The following is a 26,527-nucleotide window of genomic DNA, read 5'->3' on the forward strand; positions in this document are numbered from 1 at the left end:
CAGAGCCCTGGTGTCAGTCGGTATCAGCACCTTGGCCATCACTCTGCTCCCAGAGACACCACCCCCACTGGGCAGAGCTTTGGGGTGTCTGCAGCTCATTATCTGGTGTCCCGGTGTTCCTGAGTCCCTCCACTCCGAGCCCCAAGGACAGAAGCGCTCTGATTACTCTTGCCAAATAGTTTAATGTTGGGGAAAGGGAGAGGTGAAGCAGGGCTTGGCCGAGTCACCCCTCAAGGCAGAAGGGGACAGGTTGAGGGGAGGAGGCGGCTGGTTCCAAGCCTGGCACCTTCTCAGCCTTGCTGCGATTCTGGGCAGGTAGCCTTCCTCTCTGGGCTTCCACCTGCCCTGCTCTCCTTGGAAGGGGACAGGGCCTCTGTAGAGGCAAAGCTGGAGGGGGTAACATTCGGGGCAAGACGAGTCGGTCCACAGGGCCCTCATCATCACTGAGGGTCCTGGACAGGCCCCAAGCACATGGCAGTGGGGGACAGGAGCCCCAACCTAGCTGGGAGGGGCAGGCCTTCCTGATCTCTGCCGGCCTGAATATTTGGGAGGGGATATGGTGTGGGTCGGGCCCTTGGGATTCTGAGGGGACTTGAGGCTCCAGGGTACAGGCCCTGGTAGTTGAGGGGCTGGTAGGTGGCTGGGGCCAGCAGAGTATCAGTGGGGGCCAGCAGCTGATGGTGCACCTGGGCAGATGTCCTGAAGTTGGAGGCTGGAGCTTTGTTGGGGTCTGAGGGAGGATGTGGTCTGAGTGGACCCCAGACCTCCCCTTACATCCTCAGCCTCCCTTGTTCCTCCCCGGCTGCCATCCCATTCCTCCCCTTCTCAGCCTTTGCTCTTCCCTCTCCCTTCCCTGTTCCCTCTTCCCCACCCTCTCTAATTATCCAAATCTTCCCAGTTCTTCAAGGCTTCTGCTCAGGAGCCACCTCCTCCAGGAAGCCCACCCGAACCTCCCACCCCTGCTCTTAGCACCTTATCCCTGTCCTGTTCTCTCTGCCATTGGTCCTAACTTATTCCAGAAATCTCTGCCTCCCGCTCTTTCTCCACACAGGTGCCCAGCGGGCTTGCTGAACCTGCCAGAGCCCCTTGTTGGAGGCCCTGTGGCCCTGTCACCTCACTTCCTGCCCACCATGCAGGCTCTGGTCCTCCTAGGGACGAACCTTTTTCCTGCTCTGCGGGGCCCTTCAGCAGGCAGGGGCTGAGGCTGCTGTGACTCCGGGCCGGGATGCTAAGCAGGGCTCGTGGAGATACAGTCCTAAAGATGCAACAAGCAGGAACAGAGGCAGAAGGTCAAGGGGAGAGCCCAGGCTGAGGGTTGTGATCAATAAGACAGTAGGACCCCAGGATGAGTCAGTGGGCACGACCCTCAGAGAAGGTCTGAGGAGAGGCCTTAGGAGAGGCCCGGGGGATGAGGATGGGGGTGAGGGGCTGAGTTAGGGCAGGCGGGTGGAGCTGCCAGGGCCCACACAGTACCAGGAGTCCGAGTCAGTCTCCCTAAAGCCCTTGGCAAAAGGGTTGCTGGCAATTTTCAGCTGGGTGATCTGCAGAGGAGAAAGTGTGGTTATGGGCCGGCCCTGAGCCAGGGAAAGGCTGTGGGGCCCCACGTTCAGCCACCCCGTCTTCCCTGGATGCCCCAATCACGAGGCCCTGGGACCTGGGCCCCTCAGCCCAGGAGCCATAGAGCCAGTGGGCATGAGAGCAGGGGAATGACTGAGGGCAGAGGTCTGCTGAGGCCTAGAGAAGGAGAGAAGGGCCGGGCCCTGTGAGCACGTGGGAGCTCAGAGCCTTGAGCCTCGGCCTCCCTCCCTGTGAAATGGGCTGGCAGCGGCCTTGTGAGCTGTGGCCCAACCCACCCGGTGGTTCTGATAGGCTGTCACGGCCGTGAACTGGGTCTCCGTGAAGATGAAGGACTTGAAGTTCTCCTGGGCGTAGCGCTCACTGTCCTTGCGCGGGTCCACAAAGACCACGTGGAATCGGGGCTGGTAGCGGTGCATGGAGTTGAGAATGATCTGCGGGGTGGGGAGGGGTGCGGGGAGTGTGTGCAGGGGAGAAGCTGCAAACCCTCCCTGAGAGGCTAAATCCTCTCCAGGGCATGAAGACTGCCTTTCTTATAATGGGGGCACAGAGTCTGGCCTCCAGAGCCTACCGCTCTGTGGCAAAGGCCCCTTTGTGTCAGCATTTTTGCCACTTTGCCTGCTGTCAGCTTTCAGAAATATCCAGAATCTGACCACCTCTCCCAACCCACCGTCTCCACGCCGCCTGGCCTCCATCACGCCTGCCTAGATTTCCTCCGCTGCCTTCCGGCCCACCTCCCAGCTTCTCTGTCCGTCCGTGCACAGCAACCCCAGTGAGCTGCCCATGTCACCCCCGTTCAAAAGCCTCCTGTGCAGAGCAAAGGTCAGAACCCTCTCCACAGCCGGTGGGCTCCACAGATCAGCCCTGGCAGCCTCGGGGTCCCCCTCCTCCCATCTCTGCTCACTCCACTTCACAAACATGGGAGCCTCCTTGCGCTCCCCTGCCAGCCACCCACGGGCCCAACATTCTGCAGCCTCAGGGCCTGTTCACTTGCTGCTCGTCCCCTGCAACAGCTTCCACTTCTGTGTGCACAGGCTGCCTTCCCCGTTTCCTTTAGATCTCTCTTCAAATATTGACTCAGCAGCGTCTAGAACCTCCCTGAATGGACAACTCACCTCTGTCTCAGCCCCCCTCCCTGGTTCCTTTTTCTCCTGGCATTCATCAGCATCTGAGACACTGCACACAGAGCCTTCTGGATTCTTTGTTTACCGCCTGTCCCCTACCCCAGGAGGCGAGCCCCGTGGAGGCAGGGATCTTTGTCTGTTTGACAAAGTGGCAACAGTGCTGGGTTCCTGCACCTACCAGGGGCCTGGCCTGTGGTGGGAATTCCAGAAACACTGTCTACAAGGAGGACAGTGTTTGCTGGAACATTCCCACACCTCCTGCCCCCTCACCCGCCTGCTTGGACAGTCCCCTCTGCTATCCAGCCCCTGGCCAGGTGAACTTGGCCCCCAGCATTGGCCATCAGTAGTGGATGGGGGTGCTGGGCACCAAGGCCACTGGGCATGGACGGCATGGTTAGGCCTGGTCCCAGACTTCATTACGATCAGACCCCAGCGTCCCCCAGCCCTGGCCTGACCCCTCCCCATTGCCTGGGACCTCACGTGGCCGTTGTCATCCAGCAGGTTGTTGGTCAGCTTGAGCTTGTCGAAGGACACAATCTGGCGCATCCACTGCGCGCCCTTGGCTGGCGAGTCCGGGTGGAAGTGCACACGACCAGGTGTGACCGGGTCCGCTTTGCCTGCCACCAGCCAGGCTGAGCTGTGAAAGGCGTACCTGGGGAGCAGAGCAGGTGGCAGGGGTGCCCCCACCTGGTCCCTCACCTGGAGCCGGGGCCGGCGGGGCATCGGGGCCATCCCTCAACATTACTGCCCATGCACCAGCCCCACCTCGCACGTGAGGAACATGAGGCCTCCAGTCAGGCCTTGAGTTCCCCGTGGTTGCACTGGGCTAGCCCACTCTGCCTGCCCGGGCTGGCCCGTGATCCCACTTGAGACTCTCAGCTGCCCTGAGCTCGGCTCCCCCGCTGCCATCAGGCTTCAGTTGTTGCCCGAGGATGGGCTTGCCTGACGCTGCTCCTCCGACGGGCCCCTGGCTCACCCCAGAGTGCGGGGAGGGGTCTGCTTCCTGGCTCAGCCCCTGCTATCTGAGCTCCCTCCCTGGGCAGCCCCCAGACCTGTATCTTTTGTCATCCAGAGGCACGAAGTCCATGAGCAAGGCATAGTCAGCCAGTGTGTCCATGCCCAGGATCTTCACCTGGAAGGTGGGAAACATCCGCCTGCAGGGGACAGGTGCTCAGGAGCCCAAATGCAGCGCCGGCCTGACCCCCGTCCCCACCCCACACACACGCACACGTCCGCCGCTCACACCTGCCCGCCTTGGTGACAATCATCTCTGTGCCCAGCTGGTTGAATTCCTCCCACAGAGCCTTCATCTCCAGCTGAACTGTCACGCTGGACACTCGTGGGTTCTTGGGGCCCTGCTTGCTGGGCTCAGCCACGACTTGGGTCCCTGCGGAGCCGGTGGAAGGGCCCGACGGGAATGGGGAATCCAGCCGGGGCTCCCAGCCGGAGCTGGTCATGGGCAGGGTGTAGGGCTCCGAGGACGCAAGTACCCCGAGGCCAGCCGAAAGGAAGGCTGGGGAGAGAGGATGAGAGTGTGGGCCCCTGTTTGCCTCACCCCCTTGCCGCCAAGCCAGCTCTCATCCTTCAGGCTGCACGTCGGTGCCTCTTCCTCCAGGAAGCCCTCCCTGACTGCCAGGCCTGTGTTCCCCTAGTACCCCTGACTGAGCATCCCTTCATGAGGTAAATGCAGACTTAAAGCTCCTGGAGGCCAGAGAAGGGGCCTGTCTGGTTCCCCAGGGAATCTTTGAGCCATCAAGTGGACTCATGGCTATGAGCAAATTGTTTCACGCCCTCCCCCACTCCAGACGCTCGGTTTCCATATCTGTCGCAAGGGGTTCTTAATATCTGCCTCCTAGGGTCCACGGATTACAGAGCCTGGCACACACCAGACCCTTCAACAAGGCCTCCTCACTTTCTCCCTAAAGTTCCAGTTTCTGAGGTACAATCCTGGCTCAAGCCTTGGCCGCAACTTTTGTCGTCTTCTATTAAAAAAATAAATAAATAAATCCCAACTACAGTGAGATACGACTTTACAGCCACGCGGAGGGCTATTCCCAAACACAAAACAAAAGCCAAGAGCAAAGCAAAAACATGCCGCTGGGATCGGAGAGGGTGTGAGGAGTGGGAGCCCGGGCGCGTGGCCGGCGGGCTGGGAGCGGCGCGGCTGCTGGATTGCGGAACGACCGCGCGATCCAGCAACTCCACTTCTAGGCATTTGCCGAGTCGTGGAGAATTGCACAAAAGGAACTGGTTGGGGGGGCGGCGGGGACCTGACAGATTCATGCACATCTGTGTCCACAGCAGCCTTGTCCCCAGTAGCCTGAAGGAGAGAGCACCCCGAACGGCCACTGACGGACGAGCAAACTGTGGTCTGGCCAGACGACGGACCATTATTCCCCCTTAAAGAGGAAGGACACCCTGCCGTGTGCTGTGACACGGAGGGACCTTGAGGACGTTATGCCAAGTGAAACAAGCCAGACACAAAAGGACAAATCCTGTGTGACTCCATGAATGGTCCAATTCACAGGGAGGAGAATGGTGGTTGCGGGGGGCGGGGTGGGGGGCTGCGGGGGGCAGAGGGAGTGGGAGGGGGAGTGAGCGTTTAATGCGGACAGAGTTCCAGTGGTGCGAGAGGACCGACTTCTAGAGGCGGATGGTGGGGATGCAAACACAGCAGTGTGGGCGTCCCTTGTGCCCCTGAGCTCTGCACTTAAAAATGGCTAAAATGGAAATTTTTATGTATATTTTACCACAATTTAAAAATTAAAACCAGGGAGGGAAAAAAAAAAATCCTGGAACACAGACTATTCATTTCTAACCTCCCCCTGAGGGACCGAGAGCCTGGTAAAACTGAGATTCCCCCGGGGGCAGAGGTGGATTTCGGTGTCGGATGGATGGACGGACAGATGGGTGAAGGGAGGTTCCGGGCCGGGGGCGGCGGACGTGGTGAGCCAGCAGGCGGGCAGCGCGCGGTCAGAGCTGGCTTACAACAGGTACCTCATCTCGGTGTGGGGCCCAGGGTCTGTGGCCCCCTATTTAGCAGCCCCGAGGGGTCGCATACGAAAAGTGGCCCCTCATGAAAGCCCCTGGGAGTTCTGCAGCCTGGGAATGGGGGGGGGGTCTCTCTGAGAGGGAGGGGGTCTCTCTGAGAGGCACATCAGTTCTGCGTCCCCCAGAGGGGCAGGACGGCTACACGGGCTGATGTCCCCCAGCACTGGGACTGGGCCATCAGATGGGCAATGGTCCATTGCTCAGAACCCCTGCGGGGGCAGGTCCATCATCCAGGTAACCGGTACCCCAGGATCCATGGTGCTGGGTCCCCAGGGGAGAGGCTCAGGGCTTCCCTGGGCCTGGGAACTTTGCGGGCTGGTTGCTGGCTCCCAGGTCTTCAACGAACCCATCCCCTGCCCACCTCGGTCAGCGGGCCACCCCCGAGGACTCTCAGGAACTTGGGAGGGGCCTGTTTTCTGCCTGGTTCCTCTAGAAGTAGGCATCCCTTGGGGTCGGGATTTGACAATTTCCCACAAGCACGGAGTCAGGTCTGGAGGGGAAGTTAAAGCCTTCTTGCCCAGTTCCTCCCCACGCCCCAACGTTGATACTCAATGAGTGAGGCCCGGAGAGGAGAGCGGACAGGTCCAAGGTCACCCATGCCTGAAAAGGCTTTCCGTTCCCAGAAATGACTCATCATCCCTACCCAGCAACACCCCCATATTTGTACCTACAAATAGGAGCCCATCAGCCCTGCCCTGGTGGGATCTGAGGCCTCAGCGTGAAGTGCCCCCACCCCACCCTCTGGCCCAGGACCTGGGTCCAGCAGGGGTTTCCTTGGTCCCCATACCCAGTCCTGGCCCTGCCCCATTCACCCCGGAGCCTGAGCCCAGCCATGGGGCCATCTCGGCTGCCTACACCATACCTGCCATGGGGACAGCCTGGACGTTGGCTCCTGGAGGAGCCCTGCTCAGTGCGGGGCCAGCTGCAGCTGCCACCTGGGGGTCCCCTGCCTGCTGGGAGGGTGGTCAGCCTCTCGGGGTCTCACTCAGCGGCGCGGCTCCGGCCCGTTCTGCAGGACTGCCCTTCCCTCCGAGCAATCACTCACGTCTTACTTCTCCACCGGCGCCAGGCACCTGGTCTCTGCAGGTGGGACCCTGGTTCTGGGGGCAGGCAGGGCCCCTTCTCCAAGCCACGCTCAGACTGGACTGCACAAGGCTGCTGGCTGGGCTCGTCCAGCTCGGGGCGTGGCGCTGTGTGGGAGGGGGGCAGGTGGGAAGGCTCTGACGTTGCAAAGCCTCCTCTCCCCCTCCCAGTCCCCCTCCCAGCTCCCTCCCTTCCCCAGCTAGGAGACCCCAGCTGTTCCTGATCAACGGACCCAGATGCCAGGTGGGGGCCTCATCTTGAGGACCTGTTGGGTGGTCCGCAGGGGCCCAGGACCAGTGACTGGAGAGGCTCAGAGCCCACAGGGCAGGCCGCAGGAGCCACAGGAATATGAGGGCTGGATGGCAGAAGTGTTGCCCTCTCGCCGGGACCCTGACCCCTGACCTGGGGCTGCTGGTGCGGTGTGGTCTGAGCAACTGGGGCAGGAGACACAAGGGGTCAGCGTCAGCCAGTGACAGCAGAGCCCCTGGCCTGGGTGGCAGGAAGCTGGGTCTTGCTGATGAGCTGTGCAATGCTGGTGGCACAGGTCCCTGTGCCTCAGTTTCCCCAACTGTAGTAAGCACGTAATCTTGCCCCTGGGATAGACAGCGGCAAGCCGTTCCTGTCCTGATTGACGGGGCCTCCGGCATCCCCACAGGGCGGGAGCCTGGCCCGGGCAGAGGTCATGGCTCTGTCTGTTCTCTCCAGCCTGACTAGGCACCCTCTCCAGGCTGTCCCTGCCTGTCCTGGCCAGCCATTCGGGGACGCATAGATCACCAGTCAGGAAGGCACAGCGGGGGTGGGGTACCCCAAAACTGGTTACTGTCAATGGAGAGTGTGGTTTGGCCATCTCGTCCCTACCGCATGGCCCAGGGAGGATTACGGGGCTGGACCCCAAGCTAGCCTGCCCTGGGAGGGGGTATTCGAGCCCCCAGGCTAGCGCTAGGTGACAGAACCTCAGGCTGTGCTGGGCATACTGGACGGGGGTCCCGAAGGCAGGCAAGACCACCCTCCCCCAACACACCACCTCTTCTGGGGACATGGGGTACACAGAAGCCCATACCTGAGAGTGGCCGTGGAGGGACCGAGGGCTGGAGGGGCCACTTCTCTTCGAGGGGGACACTGGCTCTTCCCAGAGCCCCATGTCGGGGGGGCCACCTCTCCTCCCTTGAGTTAGGGATGGCGCCTGCTGTGGTCTCCTATCTCCCCGGTCCCTGCCGGCTGAGCTGGGAGAGGCAGGCGGACCCATGGCACAGACCCATGTCAGGCTTTGCACTTTGCTGTGGGGCAAGATAGGGGCCTTCTCTGTGCTTGTGAGGGTCCCAGTAGCTCTCTGTGGCCACCCAGTGGGCTGTGGCCAGCAGGGCCACACTGTCCCAGGATCCATGGTGGGCCTGGGAGATTCCCACCAGTCCTGGTGGCTCCCCCTCTGCCTGGAGTCCCAGGAGCGGGCCAGCCTGGGCTTCTGCTGGCTACTGATGTGTGTGTGCGTGTGTGTGTGTGTGCGCCCTCAGCTTCGGTCTGTGTGATGGGAACCCCCCCCCACGTCTGTGCGCACACGGACACGCCAACCCACACGCACACAGATGAACTCAAGCCCCAACGCCCCATAACCGCTCTCGAGCACACGTGCACGCGTCTCTCTGACACGCGTGCTGTGCACAGGCGAGCACACGCTGCATAACCGCCTCCCCGGCTGGCCGCCCTTCCCGCCCGAGGCGCCTGCCGGCCTCCCTGCCCCCCTCATCCATCTCGCCTGCCAGCGCGTCCCCCGTGTCCCCATAGCCTTCACACCTTCTCATCTCGCTGCTCCACAGCGGGAGGCCGCGTGGCAGCTGTGGCCGCGGGCAGATTGATGGGCCAGGCGGGGGTGCCGTGGGCCGGGGGTGACAGCTCCTGTGGTCGGAGCGCCGGGCCCCCCAGATGCGCTGTCGGGCTCGGGTGGGCATGGAAGCTGTCAGGCTGTATCCAGTTTGGCCCGCACGTGTGCCCCAGAGTGCCCGGCTCAGGACCGGGGGGACCCCAGCAGCAGACCCGGTGCCCCCTCCCTCCTGGGGTGCTGAGGACTTCCATCCAGCCTCCCTGGCAGGATTTCCCCTACCCCAAGTCAAGTTACCTCTTCCCCCATCCCTGCTCCGGGGCAGGCTGTCCTGGGCGGGGAAAGCCTTGTTGGGCTCCACCCCCTCCCCAGCCCAACTCCTCCTGAACCTCCAGGGGCACTGGGCCCATTACACATTGGAAACGCATATTAGGGCTCTGTGCCCAGCCACATATAGAACCCCTGGAAGGACGCCCTAGGGACGTTGGTCTTGGAAACACATGTGTGTGCAGTCACACACACACACACACACACACACACGCACACAACACCTGGGCAGGCACATGTGGTCGCCCACACACGTGTGCGCATACACGGGCACGAGCTTCTGCTCTCTCAGACTGACTCCCTGGCCCACGGAGTACAGGCAGGTTGGGGAGGACCCGTCTGTTGTCTCCAGGACAGTTTTTCTCCAAGTGGGAGAATCAGTCCTCCTGGGCACTGAAAAGCCATCGTGAGTACAGAGACAGCCACCACTGGCCCCGGGACACACAGTGTGTCTAAGACCACGCTGGGCCAGACCTGCCCCAGATTGTGAGGTCACAGAGGGACCATGCAGGATAGGGGACGTGAACCATTAATCCATGGACAGCTTCCATTTTATAGATGGGAAGCTGAGGCACGGAGGTATGAGGTATGGCAATGAACAGGGTATACAGCGGACGGCAAAGGGGGGCCCTGGGCTCAGGACTGTGGCTCAGGACCCACTGTTCAGATGGGAGGACTGAGGCTGGGCAGGTCTGGCATGGGTTAGGGACCTGGGGTGGGGTGGCCGGGCAGGGTCAGAGAATGTGAGCTTGGCAGTCTGGAGGGAGGCAATGCCCTTCTCATAGTACGCGGCCTCCTGATGAACACGGGGTACCTAGCGGACCCCCCCCCATAGAGCACAACCTCATCACTGAACATCTGGAAGATGGCCATACCGAGCGGCAGTGGCCGCAAGTCTCGTCGTGGGAAGAGAGCTGAGGGCCAAGGTTGCTGGGGCCAACCTCTGCCCTGGCTCCTGTGTTTAGAAAGGGAGACACAAGTCACCTTAGAAAGACAGTTGTCATTGTGGAAGTGCCGCCTAGTGGTTAAGGGCATTGATAGTAAAGCCTGGGTTTGAATCCTTGCGAGCTTTGTGACCTCGAGCAAGTTACTTAACCCCTCTGGTCCTAAGCTTCCGTGACTGTAAAACAGGAACTATAATATCTTCTCTTATCATCCTGAGGTTTAAATTAAACAGTTAATAGTCCTTAAAACAGTGTCTGACACACAGTAAATATAATTGTGAGAGAAATCAGGGGTGCCTGGGCAGGGCAGTTGGTTGAGCGAGCAACTCTTGGTTTTCTGCTCAGGTCACGATCGAAGGGTTGTGAGATTGAGCCCCGCTTGGGGCTCCTCATTCAGCATGGGATCTGCTCGAGTTTCTCTCTCTCCCGCTCCCTCTGCCCCCCCCACTCATGCTGTCTCTCGCTCTTTCTCTCAAATAAATAAATAAATATTAATAAAAATAATAATAAAAAAGAAAAAATGTGGAGGAAATCACAAGCTGTAAGAATGTAAGAAGAGAGAAAAAAAAAATCCAGCCAAGTTCTTTGGTTACTTTGGTTCTTTAAACAATTTTTGAAATGTCAAAGTCTTTTCAATGTATCTTTGCCTTTTGCTGGGTCACTCCCAGGCTGGGCCATTCCCATGGGAGGGAGCCCACTTGGGGGTGGGAAGCCGGACCCCGCCTGGCTGTCCCTTCTGCCGGGATGGACGGGGCTGATAGGAAGGAGGTCATTTGGTCATCTCTCTTGGTCATCTCGGGGAGGGGTCCCCACCCGAGTTCTGTCGGCAGGACAGAAGGCCACAAGGACTCGTAGGCCACAAGGACTCGTCTTAGAAGGAGGGGGCTGTGGCAGCTCCCTGGGCTCAGGGGCAGATCTCTGCGATGGGTGGGGGAGGGCTGAGCCACCAGAGCGTGTGGCCCCCTCTGAGGCCTCTCCCACCTCTGAAGGTCGGTTGGGAGTCATGGGGATCCGTCACTAAGGAGGCTAGGGCTGGGCACCCGGCGTGGGCAGCCCTGCGGCGTGGACACTGCAAGACACAAGGACCACGGAGGTCATGCACCTTGTCGACAGCGACACCACGTGGCGGCAGGCAGAGCAGCAGCGGGTGGGCTGCCCATCCTTCTAGAGCTCCCTGCCGGATGTAGAAGCAGGACTCCTGCAACATTCGGGAAGGGGAGGCCCGCAGACGGCCTCGCTGGATTCCCTAATGTGCAGAAGGATGCTCTAGGAATTAACTGGAGAACAGAGAGAGGGTTCCATGTTTGCGCCTCCAAGAAGATGAATTGGGGGGTGGCCGCTCCACGTCCAGGAAGCCTTCCTTGGCTACCTGTGGCCATACATTAGATGTATCACATTAATGTATTATATTAATAATACATTAGATGCTTCACGTTGCCTGCACCCCTACATTTAGCCTTTCGCGTTGTGGTTGCCGGGTTCTTCCTCTGTCTCTCCCAGGAGGTTGGGGGCAGCACTGGGTCTTATTCCCCATTTTTTCACCGGAGCAGGACAAAGCCGGCTCAGAGGTGGGGCTCAGCGAGTATCTACCAGAGGAAGGTGGGAACAGCAGTTAGGGAGCGAGACAGGCAAACACAACCTGCGGGGCTGAGCTGAGGTGAACCTTGGGTCTGGGGAACTCAGGAGGCCCTGACCAGCCTGAGGTCAGAACGGGCTTCCTGGAAAGGTGACATCAGTCTGGATTTTTCTGAACCGGAAAGGAAGAATGAGTATCTCGGGCAGAGGGTGTGACCTGTTGGTGGCTGAAGGGGACAGTCTGAGGCAGGGACTTCAGTCCCAGGCAGGGCTGCCCGGCGGCGAGGACATTCCAGGTGAGGAAGGTGCTGGTGAGGGTGCGGCTGAGGTCACAGCGTGTGTGGCGGGGGCAGGACTGTGGGGCCGCTGTCCCTTATGTCACCTGGTAAAGAAAAGGTACCCGTGGGTCTGGGGGTTGGAGCAGCAAGCCCACCTTGAGAAGGCAAAACTACTGGGAAAGCAGATGATAGCTCTGGGCATCTCCCAAGCAGGGCTTGGTTTGAGTTAGATGTGTCTGTGCATCTGGAAGGTAAGAGCCAACGGAAAGGGACAATGCCCCGAGGGTTTTGGTCCCAGCTTTGGAAGAGGGCACCTGGTTCTTCCAGGTAGAGCCTCCCTCCCATACAGCCGCCCCCAGCAGCCAGCAGCCAGCAGGAGGAGCGCAAAGCAATCAGGCCAGTGATTACTCAAGAGTGGTGGCCTTTAACAGTGACTTATTCAAAAGGGATTAACCTCAAGGCTCTGACCTTGGGAAGCCAGGGGAGGAAGATCAGGAATAAGGCTTTTCGGGGGCACGACATGTGGAAAGGCATCTGGGTTCACCTGCAGGAACCTGAGGCCGCCCTCTCCGGTTTTCTAACTCGGTGCATAAGGCACAAGCGCTCACAGTCAGGAAGCCGATGCCGGCTCGCAGGGGAGCCCTAGCCCCGGACTCGGGGGCCTGCTTGGGCAGATCGGGGGCACAGGGAGAGTGGACACCACAGTGCCCCCGCAGCATGGCATGCTGTCCAGGGTTCTTGCTGTCCTTGACCTACCTGGTGCTCTAAACGCCCAAGACAGTTGCCAGAAATCCGGGGCCAACCACCAGAGCTCCCCGCCACGGAGCGGCCGGCTGATTGAGCCCGGCAGATCCCAACTTCTACATATGCCACCGTGCGGGGCCCATCCCAAGCCACCCCCCGTCATCGTGCAGACCAAGGAACTAGGGGATGTGATCACCATGTACAGACGGCCTTGTCGACTAGCCGGTCATGGGGGGCCACATGTCAGAGGTCATGGTGTGCCAGACCATAAAGCGTGACACCAGATGGAGGTGGTGTCCCCCCTCACTCGCAAGCAGCTGGGTTGAATATTAAGGCAGCAAATTCAATTAAAAAAATTTTTTTTAAGACTTAGCAGCTTCTTAATATTTATGTACTTATTTTACAGACAGAGAGCGAGAGAGCGAGAGCGAGAGAGCACAAGTAGCGGAGAGCAGCAGAGGGAGAGGGAGAAGCAGGCTCCTCGCTGAGCAGAGAGCCCAACTCAGGACTCCATCCCAGGACCCTGGATCATGACCTGAGCCGAAGGAAGAGGCTCAACAGACTGAGTCACCCAGATGCCCCTCAATTTTTTTTTTTTAAAGATTCATGCACTTTACTGAGTGTTATGCCTCAATAAAAGTTAACAGTGATGCTTAATAATAAGGATGACAAGGAGTGCTTGGGTTCTGGGCAGGATCTCCTTGGACCCTGACCCCGTCGCCTCGTAATGACTCATTCACAGGACCCCTAAGGCACAGGGGGAGCTTTTCTGCAAAGGACTGGAAATAGGAACACAAGGCTTGCAGAGAAAGGGTCAGGGACTGGCACTTAGCACTGGCCTTAATCAGCCCACGTGCAAACACTGTGTCCCCAGGGTGCCTGAGGGGCAGAGGGACTGCCCAGCGCCTCCTGGACAAAGGTGTGGACAGATGTATCTCCGGCCCAAAGTGGGAGGCAGCAGCTCCCCTTAAAGCAGCAAATTAAATTATTAACAGGTGAAAACCCCCTCGGCTGGGTGAACCCAAGTACCGTCCCAGGTTCTGATGCACTTAAGTAGTCAACGAGCAGGGCCTGTCACCCCATACGCCAGACTGGGGACTCCTGATGAGGCACCCAATATCGTTAAGGTATAGAAATGAGGCACCCAATATCCCGACTCTCACTGAAGATCTACATGCCCTGCTGCTGAGAATAGCCCGCTCCACCGCGCATGGAAGAGGCATTATCTACCGGAATTTACAATGGGTGAGTTAGTTCACACCCTGGGTAAGAGGGAACACTCAGTCTCCTCCGGGATCCCATGGTCCTGCTGCAAGCCGGACTGGCGGAATGCACGCCACTGAGAGAGGGGAGAAGGGCGGACTCCTGGGTGGCTCAGTGGGTTAAAGCCTCTGCCTTCAGCTCAGGTCATGATCCCAGGGTTCTGGGATCGAGCCCCACATCGGGCTCTCTGCTCAGCAGGGAGCCTCCTTCCCCCTTCCTCTCTGCCTGCCTCTCTGCCTACTTGTGATCTCTGTCTGTCAAACAAATAAATAAAATATTAAAAAAAAGGGGGGGAGAAGGTGGGGTCCTGGTCTCACACAGCCGCTCCCCAGTCCCTCCCCCACGCCTGACGGAGCTGCCTCCCCCAGCAGCAGGTACGGAACGCACAACCAGGTCAAATTTCTAAAGCTGCCAACCTCCCTCTCCTCTGGGCCCGTGGGCACATTCTGTTTTCCACTAGTCTGATCATTTGGCCTCTGTCTCTGTTCCCTTCATTGATTTAGAGGACATTGTAGCACACATGGAAACCTCTACCAAATTCAATCAGCAAGCCCTGTGATAACCAATAAAGCCTGTCCTTCCTTGACATGTCTCTGCTGAGAAGAGCTATCCTCTGACATAAAATGGCCTTAGACCTTAGGACTGTCTTCTAAGGAGCACCTGTGCCATTACCCAGATAGAATATCGTGTGTTCATAAGTCTCAACAAGTCCCTGTTAAGTACCTTCTCTGAGTAAGAGTAGAGAGGTTGGGCATGGGCTCTCAGGGCGAGGACTAGGGAAAGAGCAGTGGGCTAGATCTGCTCTGCTACCTGATTCCCCCCACCTCCTTATTTCTCAGAACCCCCCTCATCATTCAGCTTTGCTCTGCTTTCCTGTATAAACTCAGTTCAACCCTGTCCTGTCTCTAGCTTTCAGTTTCCCCACATGTCAGAGAAAGCGGCTAGATTTAAATTCTGCCCGCCACGACCTCCTTCTGGGAGTGCACGGCAGGATGACAGACGCGTCCAAAATGGGCACGACCCCATCCTGGGCCCCTAGTAGACATGACTCATCAAACTTTGCACTCTCTCGTATTGATTCCAAGCACCCAGAGCGTCGGAGTCCTTGTCAGGGACACACACACATCAGAGTGACATCAGCCATTAGATCTGGACTCAAGATCGGATCACTTCAAGTCACACAAACCAGCTCCCCAAACCAGGTGTGAATGGAACTGTTAGAAATCGCTCTGTATTTTGGGGTCCTCCTGGCAATAGCCCAGGTTGGGGAGTTGGAGGTGGCCGTGGCCGCAGATTTTGGCCCAAGGCTGACCTGAGGACCCCTCCCCAGCAGCCCCAACCCATGGGCTGCCTCCCCACCATGGCTTCCCACCCCCTCCCTTGCTATTAAAAAAAGAAAAGACATGGCTCTGTATTCTGGGAACCTAATTATAGATCTGATATAAAGGTGTCCTTTATAAACACAAACATATCCATATTACAGATATCCATACATCTGTAAATACAGACATATCCAAGCAGAGGGTCAGGTCAGTGAGTCTGTCAGTGGGTTTCAGACGGGACTTGGCCCTGAAAATGGCAGGTCCTATGGCCCTGAGGTCCTGCCCAGCCAGGGGTCTGTTGAGACAAAACCCTAAGAACAGGATCCCTGCACTCCAGGACAGGACCCCCACCTTTCAGGGACCACTGAACGCCTGGGCAGTAGCAGGACAGTAGCAGGTGGCCCAGCAGGAGCTCACAGAAGGGTGCAGCTGTGGGAGCCCAAGGCCCAGCCTATCAGCTGCTGCCTGAGGTGGGTGTAGGGCGGGTAGAGGAATTCGTGGAGCTTCTCCAGGCCCGAGGGCGAGAGCAGACAGGCACGGTGGTGGGAGAAGGTGTCGAAGGAGAACTTGCCATGGTAGCTTCCCATGCCACTGTTACCTGCACGGGCACAGAGGTGAGGGCCTGAGGCTGGCAGCCCAGCCAGCCTTAGCAGCAGCCCCCTCCCCAAGCGGGAGCCCACAGCTGGAACGGCGCTCAGGGCAAGTCAAGCCACTCCAAGAGCCATTTTGCAGATAGGGAAACTGAGCCCTTGAGAGGCCCAGGGCCTGGATCAAGGTAGAAGAGAGAGTGAAGGCAAAACCGGGCCCTCCCAGGTTGGAAGTACCAACCTGGTCTTTCCGAGGCGGGGTGGGGGATGGGGGCTGTGGGTGGGGGTGGGGGCCTGGGAACGGACTAGGGCGGGGCTCACCGACGCCCCCCAGCGGCAGGGACGGCAGAGACAGGTGAATGAAACCTTGGTTGCCTCCGAAAATGCCGCTGCTGGTCCGATCCAGCATCTGGGTCACTACCTGGGGGTAGACGGGAGAGGCCCAGTGGTGGGTTCGTCATCAGGAAAGAGGAGTTGGATCCCCCGCCATTCCATGGGGAGCAGAGAGTGTCCCATGTTCCCATCTTGTACTGAGATGTCTCCCCTGAGAGCTTTGCTCTGCCCCCTCTCCTCTGCAGGGCCTCTGCTGGCCCGTTCAGAGCCTTTGCATGGTTTAGGAAGACGGGGCTCTCTGGGTAGAAAAAGGCATCTCTTCTCTTGGTGGAAGCTGCCCCAGCCAGGGCAGACAGCTGGCCAGCCACACATGTGGCCTTGCTCAAGCCCCCTCTGCCAGGAGTCCTTGTGCAGGCAACCTCTGTCCGGGAGATGTTGCCCCTAACCCTCCCACCATGGGCTATCAAGGGGCACCTGTGGGCACCTTTTTCAGCCCCTCCCTTGTCCCAACCCTTCCCTAGACCCCACCTGGTTGCTGTTGGAGAAGGCATACAGGGCCAGGGGCTTCTCCCGACGGTTGATGAAGTCGATGGCCTCGTCCAGGCTCCTCACGTTCATGATGGGCAGGATGGGGCCGAAGATCTCCTCCTGCATCACCGGCTCCGTCTCCTGCACGTCCACCAGCACCGTGGGGGCTGCGGGCACGAGGGACCCCTCAGCGCTGGGGCGGGACGGGGGTGGGGGTGGGCCACGGGCGGGCCTCAGGGACCTTCCGGGGAAGAGAGCGTCCCCGCGGCCCCCAGGAAGGACGGCGAGGGGTTGTCCAGCCCGGGCGGGGGCCGAGGTGGAGCAGAGGTGGGGGAGGCAGGAGTCCAGGCTGGGCTAGATCGCGGGGCCCTGGGAGCCTCGAGGCGGGGCGGGGCGACGAGGGGTCGGGGCGGGGCTACTGGGTGTCGAGGGCGGGGCCCGGACTCGAGGCCCAGGCTCTAGGCCCACGCGCGACCCGCGTCCTGGGAGGGCCTCCGCCCGGCGACCGCGCGGCGACAGGACGCGCTCACCGATGTAGCGCTCGCTCTCGTCGCTCTGGCCGCCGATGGCCACGCGGCCGCAGCCCAGCAGGCCCCGGAGCCGCTGGAAGTGCTTGTCGCTGATGATGCGGCCCAGGCTCGGGCAGCTCTGGGGGTCGTCGCCGTAGAAGCGGGTGATGGCGCTCTGCAGGGCGGGCAGCAGCCGCTCCTGCGTGTCCGGGCTGCATAGGACGTAGTCGGGGGCCACGCAGGTCTGGCCGCTGTTGAAGTAGCGGAAAAAGGCCACGCGGTTGGCCACGGTCTGGGGGTCGCAGTCGTCGTCCACGTAGCAGGGGTTCTTGCCCCCCAGCTCCAGCGTGACGGGCGTCAGGTGCTTGGCGGCGGCGGCCATGACGATCCTGCCCACACGGGGGCTCCCTGGGGATATGGGAGTTGACCGCCCCCCATGCTCAACGGGCCTTGGTTAGATGGTCCAGGCACCGCTTCTTCTGGCCCATTGTACCTTGTCTGCTGGGATCTGCCCCAGGCCCTGCTGCCCCAGCGTTCCACCCTCTAAGGCCCAGGGCTGATTGCCATCTGGGATGCTCGCCGCTGCTGGCCACCACCTCATCCTTCCACAGCCTTCTCTCCCCACCCCCACCCCAACCAGGACTCTGCTTGAGGCCAGTCTCACCAGTGAAGAAGATGTGGTCGAACTTGTGCTCCAGCAGCTGCCCGGTCTCCTGGGGCCCTCCCAGCACCACGGCAAAGCAGCTCTGCCAAGGCAGGGCAGGTGGTTCAAGGCTCTGGGGACAGCTGGCCCTCAGGAGCTGACAGGGATAGGGGAGTGCGACCCTGGGGGCTGATGGGGTGGGGCATCCTCACCTGGTCCAGGTATCGAGGCAGGACCTCAGCCAGGACCTTCTCTGTGCCCTTACTTAATTCTGATGGCTTCAGCACGACGCAGTTCCCTTCAGGGACAGATGGGGCCGTCGTCTGGAAAGGCCAGTGCCCCACACCCACCCAGAGCAGAGACGCAAGGAACATCCCAGAGGCCAGGGGTACCACATAAATGGAATTCTGGGGACCTCCTTTGGGAAGGGCTTCTGGGCAGGCTCCCCACCTGCAGCGAGGGCGCCCACTAGCGGCACCAGGATCAGGTGCACCGGGTAGTTCCAGGGGGCGATCACGAGCACCAGGCCCAAGGGCTCCTTCCGGATGAAGGCCGAGTCCAGCGACAAGACCTTGGGTTCAGGACCCGTAGTAAGGCGCGACCGTGGATCACCCCAAAGCCACCCCCCAGAGTCTTTGAGGGGCATGTGGAGTGGAGTCCTCGTGAGGAGACAGAGGAAGTTAGAGACTGGGGCCGGGGGTGTTGGGTGGTGAAGAGGCCTGGGCTGGAGCCCCGCCCCCAAGCCCCAGCCCCACCCGCTGCGGGCCGCGGCTCACCAGGTTCTTGGCCACGTACTCATCCTCCATCCAGGTGTGTAGCTTCTGGAGCGCCAGGTCGACCTCGTTCTGGCATATGATGAGCTCGGATACTTCTGCCTCAAAGACTGACTGCAGTGGAGAGAGAATTCAGGGGTCAGGTCCGGGGCCGGGCAGGGAGGGGACCTAGTGCTTGGGATCCCCAAGAGTTCCAACCCTGGGGTCATGGAGAGAGCCTCCAGAGGCCACACAGTGAGCACAGCGAGGGGTGACGAGCACGGGGCCCCAGAGCAGGTGGCCCGAGCTCCAACGCCTTAACCCCCCCGTGCACGTCAGTTTCCCCCTCAGTAACATGGGAGCCGTGGTTCACGGGTTTGGGTGACTTAACGCTGTCACACATTGTTTGCCAGGAAAATGTGAAATAAACAGGAATGCACCGGGGGCACAACCAGTCCCCCCACCACCACCAGCCCTGCCCACCTTGTGCAGGTCCTGCGCCAACGCCTCCTGCAGAAGCTGCTTGTTTTCCTGCAGAAAGCGGCGGAGGCCCTTGAGCTGCGCCGCCCTGAACTCAGCGGGCCTCGTCCGCCCTGTGCTGAAGGCCTCCCGCAGCCGCTGCAGGGTGTCCGCGTAGGGGTCCATCCTGCAGGGAGGGGGCAGCGTGGGCCGGGGCTCCCCACCTTCTCGGGCATCCTCCCTGTGCCCCTGGCTGTACCTCTATGGGCTCACGGACACTCCTACAGGGACCTGCATAACCCCAGAGGGCCGGGCTGCCCCCCCCCCCCCCGTACCCTTCCAACACATGTGTCCCACCATTTCCTTCTGAGAACTTGCTGGAGGGGCGAGGCCTGAGCGGGCCGCTGGCAGGGTTGACCTGGAGCCCCCGGAGCTCGGACCCGAAGCTCTGCCTGGATTGCCAGCATCACCTCCCTCACCCAGCTCTCTGCTTGGGCTTCAAACAGCTCCCGCGCCTATCAGCCCGGCTCTAACTTTGTCAGTGGCTCCCTAGAACCTCTTTAGTGCCGAAGGACTCAGCCCTGAATTAAGGCACAGAGTGGAAGAGTCTGGGCTGAGTTATGGCACCCAGGTGTCCCGATGTCCATCCCCAGTCCCTGGCCGCAGCTCAGTCTTACCTTTCCCAGGTGGGGTGTGTCCTCACTGTGCACACTTGGGAGTGTCTGCTGACAACCTCAGACGTCCATGGCCAGATCCCCAGGCCCAGCCTCACTCTTGCCCAATAAATGGGGAAACCAAGCTGGGTGTGGGCATGCCCCGAGGGGTTGGAGCTGGCCTGCTGGTTCCTGCTTCTCATCCAAGACACCTCCTTGCCTGCTCCCCTGGGGGGCAAGGACTGGGGGCTTACTGACCTGGATGTTTACCAGGGCAGGCTTTGGCTGGGTCTGGGCTGTGTAGGTGACACAGCCGCCTGGGCCAGTCCTCACGGACCTCACAGTCTAAACGTGAAGGAACAATGACACTGAAAACAGTTCACAAACAGCGATCGGTGGGCCACAGGCTGTCTGAGGCCAGTGAGAGAGGGGCCCCACCGGCGGGTTCCAGATGCAGCGGGAGGAAGAGGGGCAGCAGGCCCCGGGAGGGCCGGGGTTCTGGGCAGAGGGACTGGCATGTGGTCAGGTTCTGAGAAACGAGACACAGCTAGGCAGTGCCTTCACACAGGGAGCTGGGGCTATGTCCGTGGGTGGGGGGCCCACCACAGAGCACAGACTACACAGGAAAGACAGCTGGTCTGATTATGACCCCTCCAAGGTACTGGGGGCCGGGGGACCTGATTTCCCCTCCTCACACCTGCTGTAGGGTGGCTTCGGTCCCGGTCTGTGTGGCCCACAGGCCCTCGCCCCACCAGCGCTGAGCCCCCGCCTTCTGTGATTGAACATCTTTCTGTGGCTTCCAGAGGTTCCACAGTGAGAAGGCAGTACTTTCAGGAGCAGAAATAGACGAGAAGTGTCGCTTGTACAACCATAAACCAAAGACTCAGCTCTGGCTTCACCTCCCAAGGGGCTTCCCCTTCCCTCTCCCAACTCCCCAGCCGCCCCTGTCACAGGCTTAGTGACACCTGCTTGGTCCCAGTCTGCCCACTGCTGCCTCCTCTCCCAGTCTAGGAGCTCCTTGAGGACGATGGGATTTGCCCGCACCCACCCACCCCCACCAGGCCCAGAGGGAGGGCTCCTCTGAGGGTGCCAAAGCCCGGGAATCTGAAATCCAGGCACAGCCAGAGTAGGACAGTGCCTACTTCCCTGAGCAGAGCCAGCTCACCGCCCCGGTCCCTGGCCTTGTGGCCCCATGTTTCACTCCGGAGACTCCCGGGCCCCACACACCCCAGTGTGGGCTCTGACCCTGGGTTCCTCACACCTTTGCCTTCTTTGCCTGACATTCTGCTTCCAGAGGCACTGACTCTGCTCCTACCCCCGGTCTCACCCCTGCCCCTGCTGACTGCCAGTGTCCCCCACACCCCAACCCAGCTCCTGCCAGACCCCCATGCCCATGCCTGACAGGGCAGTGGCCCTGGGGAAGCAGAAGCTGCCTCCTACTTCACGGCTCTAAAACCATCCCCAGGCGGTGTGAGGGATTGGCTCCAGCTGGACGGAGGACAGGCCTGGCAATTCCAGGCTGTTCTGGGGGTGCTGACAGGGGCTGGCAGGAAGTTATCTGAGGAGAAAAGTTCCCCAGGGGATTACAGGATAAAGTATCAGTGGGGCCCTGGCAGCAAATGCTACCTCCTCCAGGAAGCCCTCGGCCAGCAGTGTTTTATGGCCCACCCAGGTCCCCGCACCGACCCTTCATGTCCACCATCCCCTCCGCCCCCAGGCCACAAGGGGTCCTTTATCTCCCCTCTCCTAACAAGTCCAACGGGCGTCCTTGGGGCAGAGGAAGCGGCTGTGGCAGCTACAGGAAGCCAGGATGGGCGGGGCACCTGGCGGGACCCTGGGCAAGTTACTTGACCTCCCTGAGCCTCTCTAGGTGACAACAGTGAGTGACAGGGTCCTGGAGAGGATCACGCAGGAAGATAACCAGAATAGATAAGGCAGGTCACAGCTGTTGGTGCAGTTAGCTCTCCTGAACGCTGGCTACCGACACCGCCTCCGCTCTTTCCTGAGCGCACAGGGAGTTCTGGGAAGCAGGAACCCGAGCGCGGGTTTTGTCCCCTTCCTCACCGGTTGTCCGACCCCGCCCTTCCACCAGCCCTGAGTGTGGTGCAGTTCGACCGAGACCACCGGCTGTGGAGGGCTGTGAGGAGTGGTTCTGCGCAGAGCGCGGGAGAAGCCACCAGAACAACCCCCCCCCCCCCACCAGCACTCTGACGTCATCCTTGCCCCAGACCGGAGTCAGCCTAGCAGGAACCGCAGCCAACCACAGCCCCCAGGCCTGAGTCTGGGCCCCGGGCTGGAGACGGCTGTGGGGTCAGGACACCAGGAAGGGAGCCTCAGGGCTGGCGGGGCCCGTCTAAGAGCAGAGGGTGGGGATGACACCTGAAGGGGCCTCCTCCCCCCCACCATGGGGTGATACGCACTCCGGGTGGCTGACGTGTACCTTAATGAAGCTGTTAAGACAAAACGAAATGGAACGGAACAGAAGTGAGCCGCCCAAATAGCTCAACAGCCACAGGGATTGGCAAAACAGAAAATAAGACCTCGGTAAGATGTCTTTGCAGCCCCATTTTCCCAGTGTCCTGTGGCTGCTGTAACAAATGGTGGCAAACGTCGTCGCTGAGGACAAAAGAAATGTATTGTCTCACAGCTCTGGAGGCCAGAAGTCCCAGATCAGGGCCGTGCTTCCTCCCCCGGTTCCCAGGCCGAGTCCTTCTCTGCCACCTGCCGCGGGAGGGAAGAGCCGCGCATCCCGGGCAGACGGGATACAAGCGAAAGCATCTGAGGACAAGAGGAAGCCCAGCCCGGCTGCGTGTCAGTGAGACAGAGCAGGGGAAGGCGGGGGACAGACCAGGAGCACCTCGGAGCGGGTACAGTCACTGGAAGGCAGACACTTAACTGTTGGAGCCACCCAGGAGCCCCTCGAGGATTCTTTCCAGGAGTTCTGTTGCTACAGGGAAGCCAAGTTCTGTTGCTACAGGGTCGTGGCTGGGGTGGGGAGATCTAGGAATACCTACGGGTGTTTGTGGGGTTGAACCAGGTGGGGAGCCCTTGTCGGGGAAAGGTAGAAGGGCAGGGCATGTGGGGTGAGGGCTGGCAGAGTTGGGGGCGGAGAACGAGGGACTGATTTCCTCGGGGGATTTCTCTGTTTTCCGTGATGTAACAACCAGCCAGGGGAAGGAGGTCGTAGGGGAAGGAGGAAGACAGATGTGACAAATCTGAGGACAGAACAGTGCCTCTGGTTGAAGCCTGGGAGGTTTGGCCATGACCTTCCGTTGAGATCTGACAGGCTCCTATGGACTGAGTGTTGCCCCTCTAAAATCATATGGTGGACTTTACAGAGTGCGCCCTTTTTGCCGATTACAAACATTAGCATTTTTAACATCAGATATGTGTCTCAGTATTTCTCTTGGGTGCGTATCTGGGATTACGACGTGTAGGTGGTATTTTCATCTTCACCTTTCCTAGGTATTGCTGCACACGACCTTTGGAGGATATTGGCTCCAAAGAGAATGACTAATGGAAATTTTCCCTAACATTGTATGAAAGCTCCCCTTGTCCCATATCCTCTCTAACACTTGGCATTTTCAGACTTTTGCTTTTGGCCAGTGAGTGTAGTCAGTTGACCCCCACAAAGGTATGTCTATGCTCTAACCCTGGGCGTCTGTGAATGTGACCTTGTAAGATCATCCTGGATTAGCCACAGGAGCCCTAAATCCTATGACGAGTGTTTTCTTCAGAGAAAGAGATTTGAGATAGAAGAGGAGGCGGCCACGGGAAGATGAGGCAGAGATGGCTGTGAGCTAAGGAGGCCCACTGCCCGAGCCCCCAGAAGTTGGAAGAGGTAAGGCAGGACTGTCCCCTAGAGACGCTGGAGAGAGTGTGGTCTTGTTGTACCTGGATTTCAGGCTTCTGATCTCCAGAACTGTGAGAGAATTAAATATCTGGTTTCTAAGCCACAAAGCTTGCGTAATTTGTTACCTAGGTCCTAGGAAACAGACACAATGGGTACGTAACAGTATCTTACAATTGGTGTAATTTATATTTTACGAGTTACTGCTGAAATTGAGCATAGTCTCATTTGCTTATGGGCTCTTTGGGCTTCTTATCAGTTTTTTGTTTGTGGGGTTCTTTTGCATGGTTTTCTACTGTGTTATTTTTCTTCTGTCTTATTGGTTTGTAGGAACTCTTTTTTTAAAAATTTTTAAGAGATTTTATTTATTTATTTGATAGGGAGAGAGAGAGAGCACAAATAGGCAGAGAGGCAGGTAGGGAAAGAGGGGGAAGCAGACTTCCTGCTGAGCAGAGAGCCTGATGCAGGGCTCGATCCCAGGACCCTGGGATCATGACCTGAGCCGAAGGCAGAGGTTTAACCCACTAAGTCACCTGGGTGCCCCTAGTTTGTAGGAATTCTGTATATTCACAACAGTAACCTTTTGCTGTATATCTATTCTTTTTGTAATGAATAAACTTTATTTTCTAGAACAGTTTAGGTCCACAGCAAAATTGAGTGAAAAATACACATACTTCCGTTCTATGCCCTTAACCCCCCCACACCCTCCACATCCCTCACCAGAGTGACACAGGTGTTAAAATCAGCGAATCCACCCTGACCCGTCATCATCCCCCAGACTCCACAGTTACACTGGGGTTCCTACTTGGCGTTAGACCTTCTCTGTGTTCCGACAAATGCATAATAACATGTATCCACCGTTGTACTATCATAAAGGATAACTTCATTGCCCTCAACTCCTCTGTGCTCCACGCCTTCACTCCGAACCCCTGACAACCACTATATATTTTTTTAACTGTTTCTATAGTTTTTCCCTTTCTGGGATTCCATGTAGCTGGAACTGCACAGCATGCAGACTTTCAGATTGGAATCTTTCACTTAATCATGTGCATTTAAGTTTCCTCCATGTCTTTTCGTAGTTTGATAGTTCATTTCTTTTTGGCCCTGAATAATATTGCATTGTCTGGATGGACCACAGTTTATTTATCCATTCACCTTTGGAAGGACATCTTGGCTGCTTTCAAGTTAAGGAAAATGTGAATAAAGCTGTTGTACACATCCATGTGCAGGTTTTTGTGTGGACATACGTTTTCAACTCCTTTGGGTAAATACCAACACTTTCACTTGAACTTTTTCCTGCTCAAATGGTTTCTGAGAGTTCAGATATAATTTTTACTTTTGTTCCTCTATAGATCAAGTATAGATAAGGTATCCACCCCCCCACCTGTTCCTTCCAAGATTTTTTCTTTCTCTTTGATTTTCTATAGTTTGAATGTAATATGCCTAGATGTAGCTTTTTATGTGTTTATCCTATTTGGTGTGCTCTGAGATGCCTGGATCTGTGGTTTGGAGTCTGATGTTAATTTGGGGAAATTCTCGGTCATCACTTCTTCAAATATCACTTCTGTTCCTTTTCTCTTTTCCTTCCAGTTTCCTTATAACACATGTGTTATGCTTTTTGTTATTGTCCCACAGTTCTTGGATACTCTGTTCTATGTTTTCCCCCAATCTTTTTTCTCTGTGCTTTTCTATTTTGGGTTTTTTGTGTCATATCTTCAAACTCAGAGATTTTTTCCTCAGCCATGTCTAGGCTTCTAATGAGCCCCTCGAAGGCATCCTTTGTTACAGTATTTTTTACCTCTTGCATTTCATTTTGATTCTTTGTTAAAGTTTCTGTCTCTGCTTACGTCATTCACCTGTTATTGCATGTTGTCTGCCTTTCCGTAAAAGCTCTCAGCATGTTAGTCCTAGCTTTTTAAAATTCCTGTCTGATAATTCCGACTAACTCTGGTTCTGATGCTTGTTTGGTTTCTTCAGACTGTTTTTTCCCTTTAGTATGCTTTGTAATCTTTTTTTTTTTTTTTTTTTTTTTGACAGAGGGACGTGATGCACTGCGTAGAAGGAACTGTGTTGAAAGTGGGGAAGTGTCAGGAAGGGGAGGCCGTGGTGCAGTCCCGTGGTTACGTCTCAGGCTCTTGGTGAGCCCGTGCCCCTCGACTGAACTTGAGTGCATCTCCACTTTTTCTCTCCCTAGATGGGACAGGATGGTTAGAGGGGCCTGGACTTGCACATTTCCCTTTCTCCAAATGGGGTAGGCTCTCACAAAACCCGAGAAGTTAGGCTCTGGTAAAATGGTTTCTGCTGAGGGCAGGCCTTGTTAGGAACAGAAAGCTCTGGCATGTTTCAAAATAGTTCCTTTTCCCTCCCCCCGCTGGAAGCACAAAGGAATTTTTCTCCAATACTCACTGTAAGGATCGGGTAGAACTCCTGGAGGTAAAACTCATGAAATTTGCAGGGAGGGGTCCCCCGTGACTGCGGGCCCCTGCATTTTTTAACTCTCAGAGTTATCCACACTGAGCCTTCAGAAATTCTCTGTTCGCATTTCAGGATTTCCTGTGCTGGCGCTGGGTCCCCTAGAAGTTTCTTTTCATGGGTGTGTTTCTGCTCTCCAAACTTGTATTTCTCTGTATCCACTTGCTGGTCTCTCCAATTCTGGGGAGAGCAGTTTGCCCTGGGATTTCACTTCTCTGACCGTGTTGATGCCTCAGTTGGTTCAGTTTTGTACTTGTGGTTAAGAGGGACTGATGACTTCTCAGCACCTCACGTGCTGGGCTGGAAGCCAAGGAGATATCTTGAGAGTATCTTCTCTCAGCTGGCAGCTCGTATTCCCACTCTGTTTATGGTACCTGTTGTGGGTTGGATTTTAACTTAGTCTTAAAGAAGACAGGACCAAGCCCTGACATCAGGGAGCTGGGACGGCACGACCATCCAGAACTTGCTCTCTCCTGTTGAACAGGAACAAGTCCACAGAATAACAGAATCAAAGACATTCTGCAGCTTTGATGGATGGAGACAAAAACAAGACCATTACATAAAACATGACTGAGTGCTAACAGGCATGAACACTGTCCAAACCACAACAGAAGCCACACATTCCTCCATTCTGGTCAT

The 26,527-nt window shown here is 57.8% G+C and overlaps 2 protein-coding genes across 2 annotated transcripts; both read right to left on the reverse strand.

The window, feature by feature from the left end:
• Positions 1-173: 173 nt before the first annotated feature.
• TBX10 (T-box transcription factor 10) lies at positions 174-8,779 on the reverse strand. Its single transcript, XM_032359919.1, has 8 exons — positions 8,587-8,779; positions 3,945-4,212; positions 3,752-3,853; positions 3,180-3,351; positions 1,854-2,009; positions 1,474-1,541; positions 1,161-1,255; positions 174-730 (listed from the first exon to the last, which is right to left on the reverse strand). Exons 1-8 carry the CDS (start codon positions 8,777-8,779, stop codon positions 441-443), a joined length of 1,344 nt encoding a protein of 447 aa, XP_032215810.1. The 3' UTR covers positions 174-440.
• A 6,721-nt stretch (positions 8,780-15,500) lies between these two features.
• Positions 15,501-18,556, reverse strand: LOC116598555 (aldehyde dehydrogenase family 3 member B2-like). The gene is made up of 8 exons (XM_032357537.1): positions 18,479-18,556; positions 18,153-18,273; positions 17,915-18,000; positions 17,724-17,805; positions 17,081-17,467; positions 16,551-16,717; positions 16,011-16,110; positions 15,501-15,700 (listed from the first exon to the last, which is right to left on the reverse strand). Exons 1-8 carry the CDS (start codon positions 18,506-18,508, stop codon positions 15,516-15,518), a joined length of 1,158 nt encoding a protein of 385 aa, XP_032213428.1. The 5' UTR covers positions 18,509-18,556; the 3' UTR covers positions 15,501-15,515.
• Between the last annotated feature and the right edge of the window lie 7,971 nt (positions 18,557-26,527).

The sequence above is a fragment of the Mustela erminea genome, chromosome 9 (assembly GCF_009829155.1).
Source record: "Mustela erminea isolate mMusErm1 chromosome 9, mMusErm1.Pri, whole genome shotgun sequence".
Lineage (NCBI taxonomy): Eukaryota > Metazoa > Chordata > Mammalia > Carnivora > Mustelidae > Mustela > Mustela erminea.

Bases quoted from the DNA above. Each gene is read 5' to 3' on its own strand.
- TBX10 (XM_032359919.1), bottom strand. From the start codon at position 8,779: ATGCCCACCCGAGCCCGACAGCGCATCTGGGGGGCCCGGCGCTCCGAC. The intron at 3,854-3,944 runs GTGTGAGCGGCG...TGTCCCCTGCAG, and splicing joins ATTGTCACCAAGGCGGGCAG to GCGGATGTTTCCCACCTTCC. The intron at 1,256-1,473 runs GTACTGTGTGGG...TTGCATCTTTAG, and splicing joins GAGACTGACTCGGACTCCTG to GACTGTATCTCCACGAGCCC.
- LOC116598555 (XM_032357537.1), bottom strand. From the start codon at position 18,508: ATGGAGGATGAGTACGTGGCCAAGAACCTG. The intron at 18,001-18,152 runs GTGGGGAGCCTG...CTGTCCCTGAAG, and splicing joins AGTGGGCGCCCTCGCTGCAG to GGAACTGCGTCGTGCTGAAG. The intron at 15,701-16,010 runs GTGAGCCCCGCC...GTGCCCGTGCAG, and splicing joins CCTGCCGCTGGGGGGCGTCG to GTAACAGTGGCATGGGAAGC.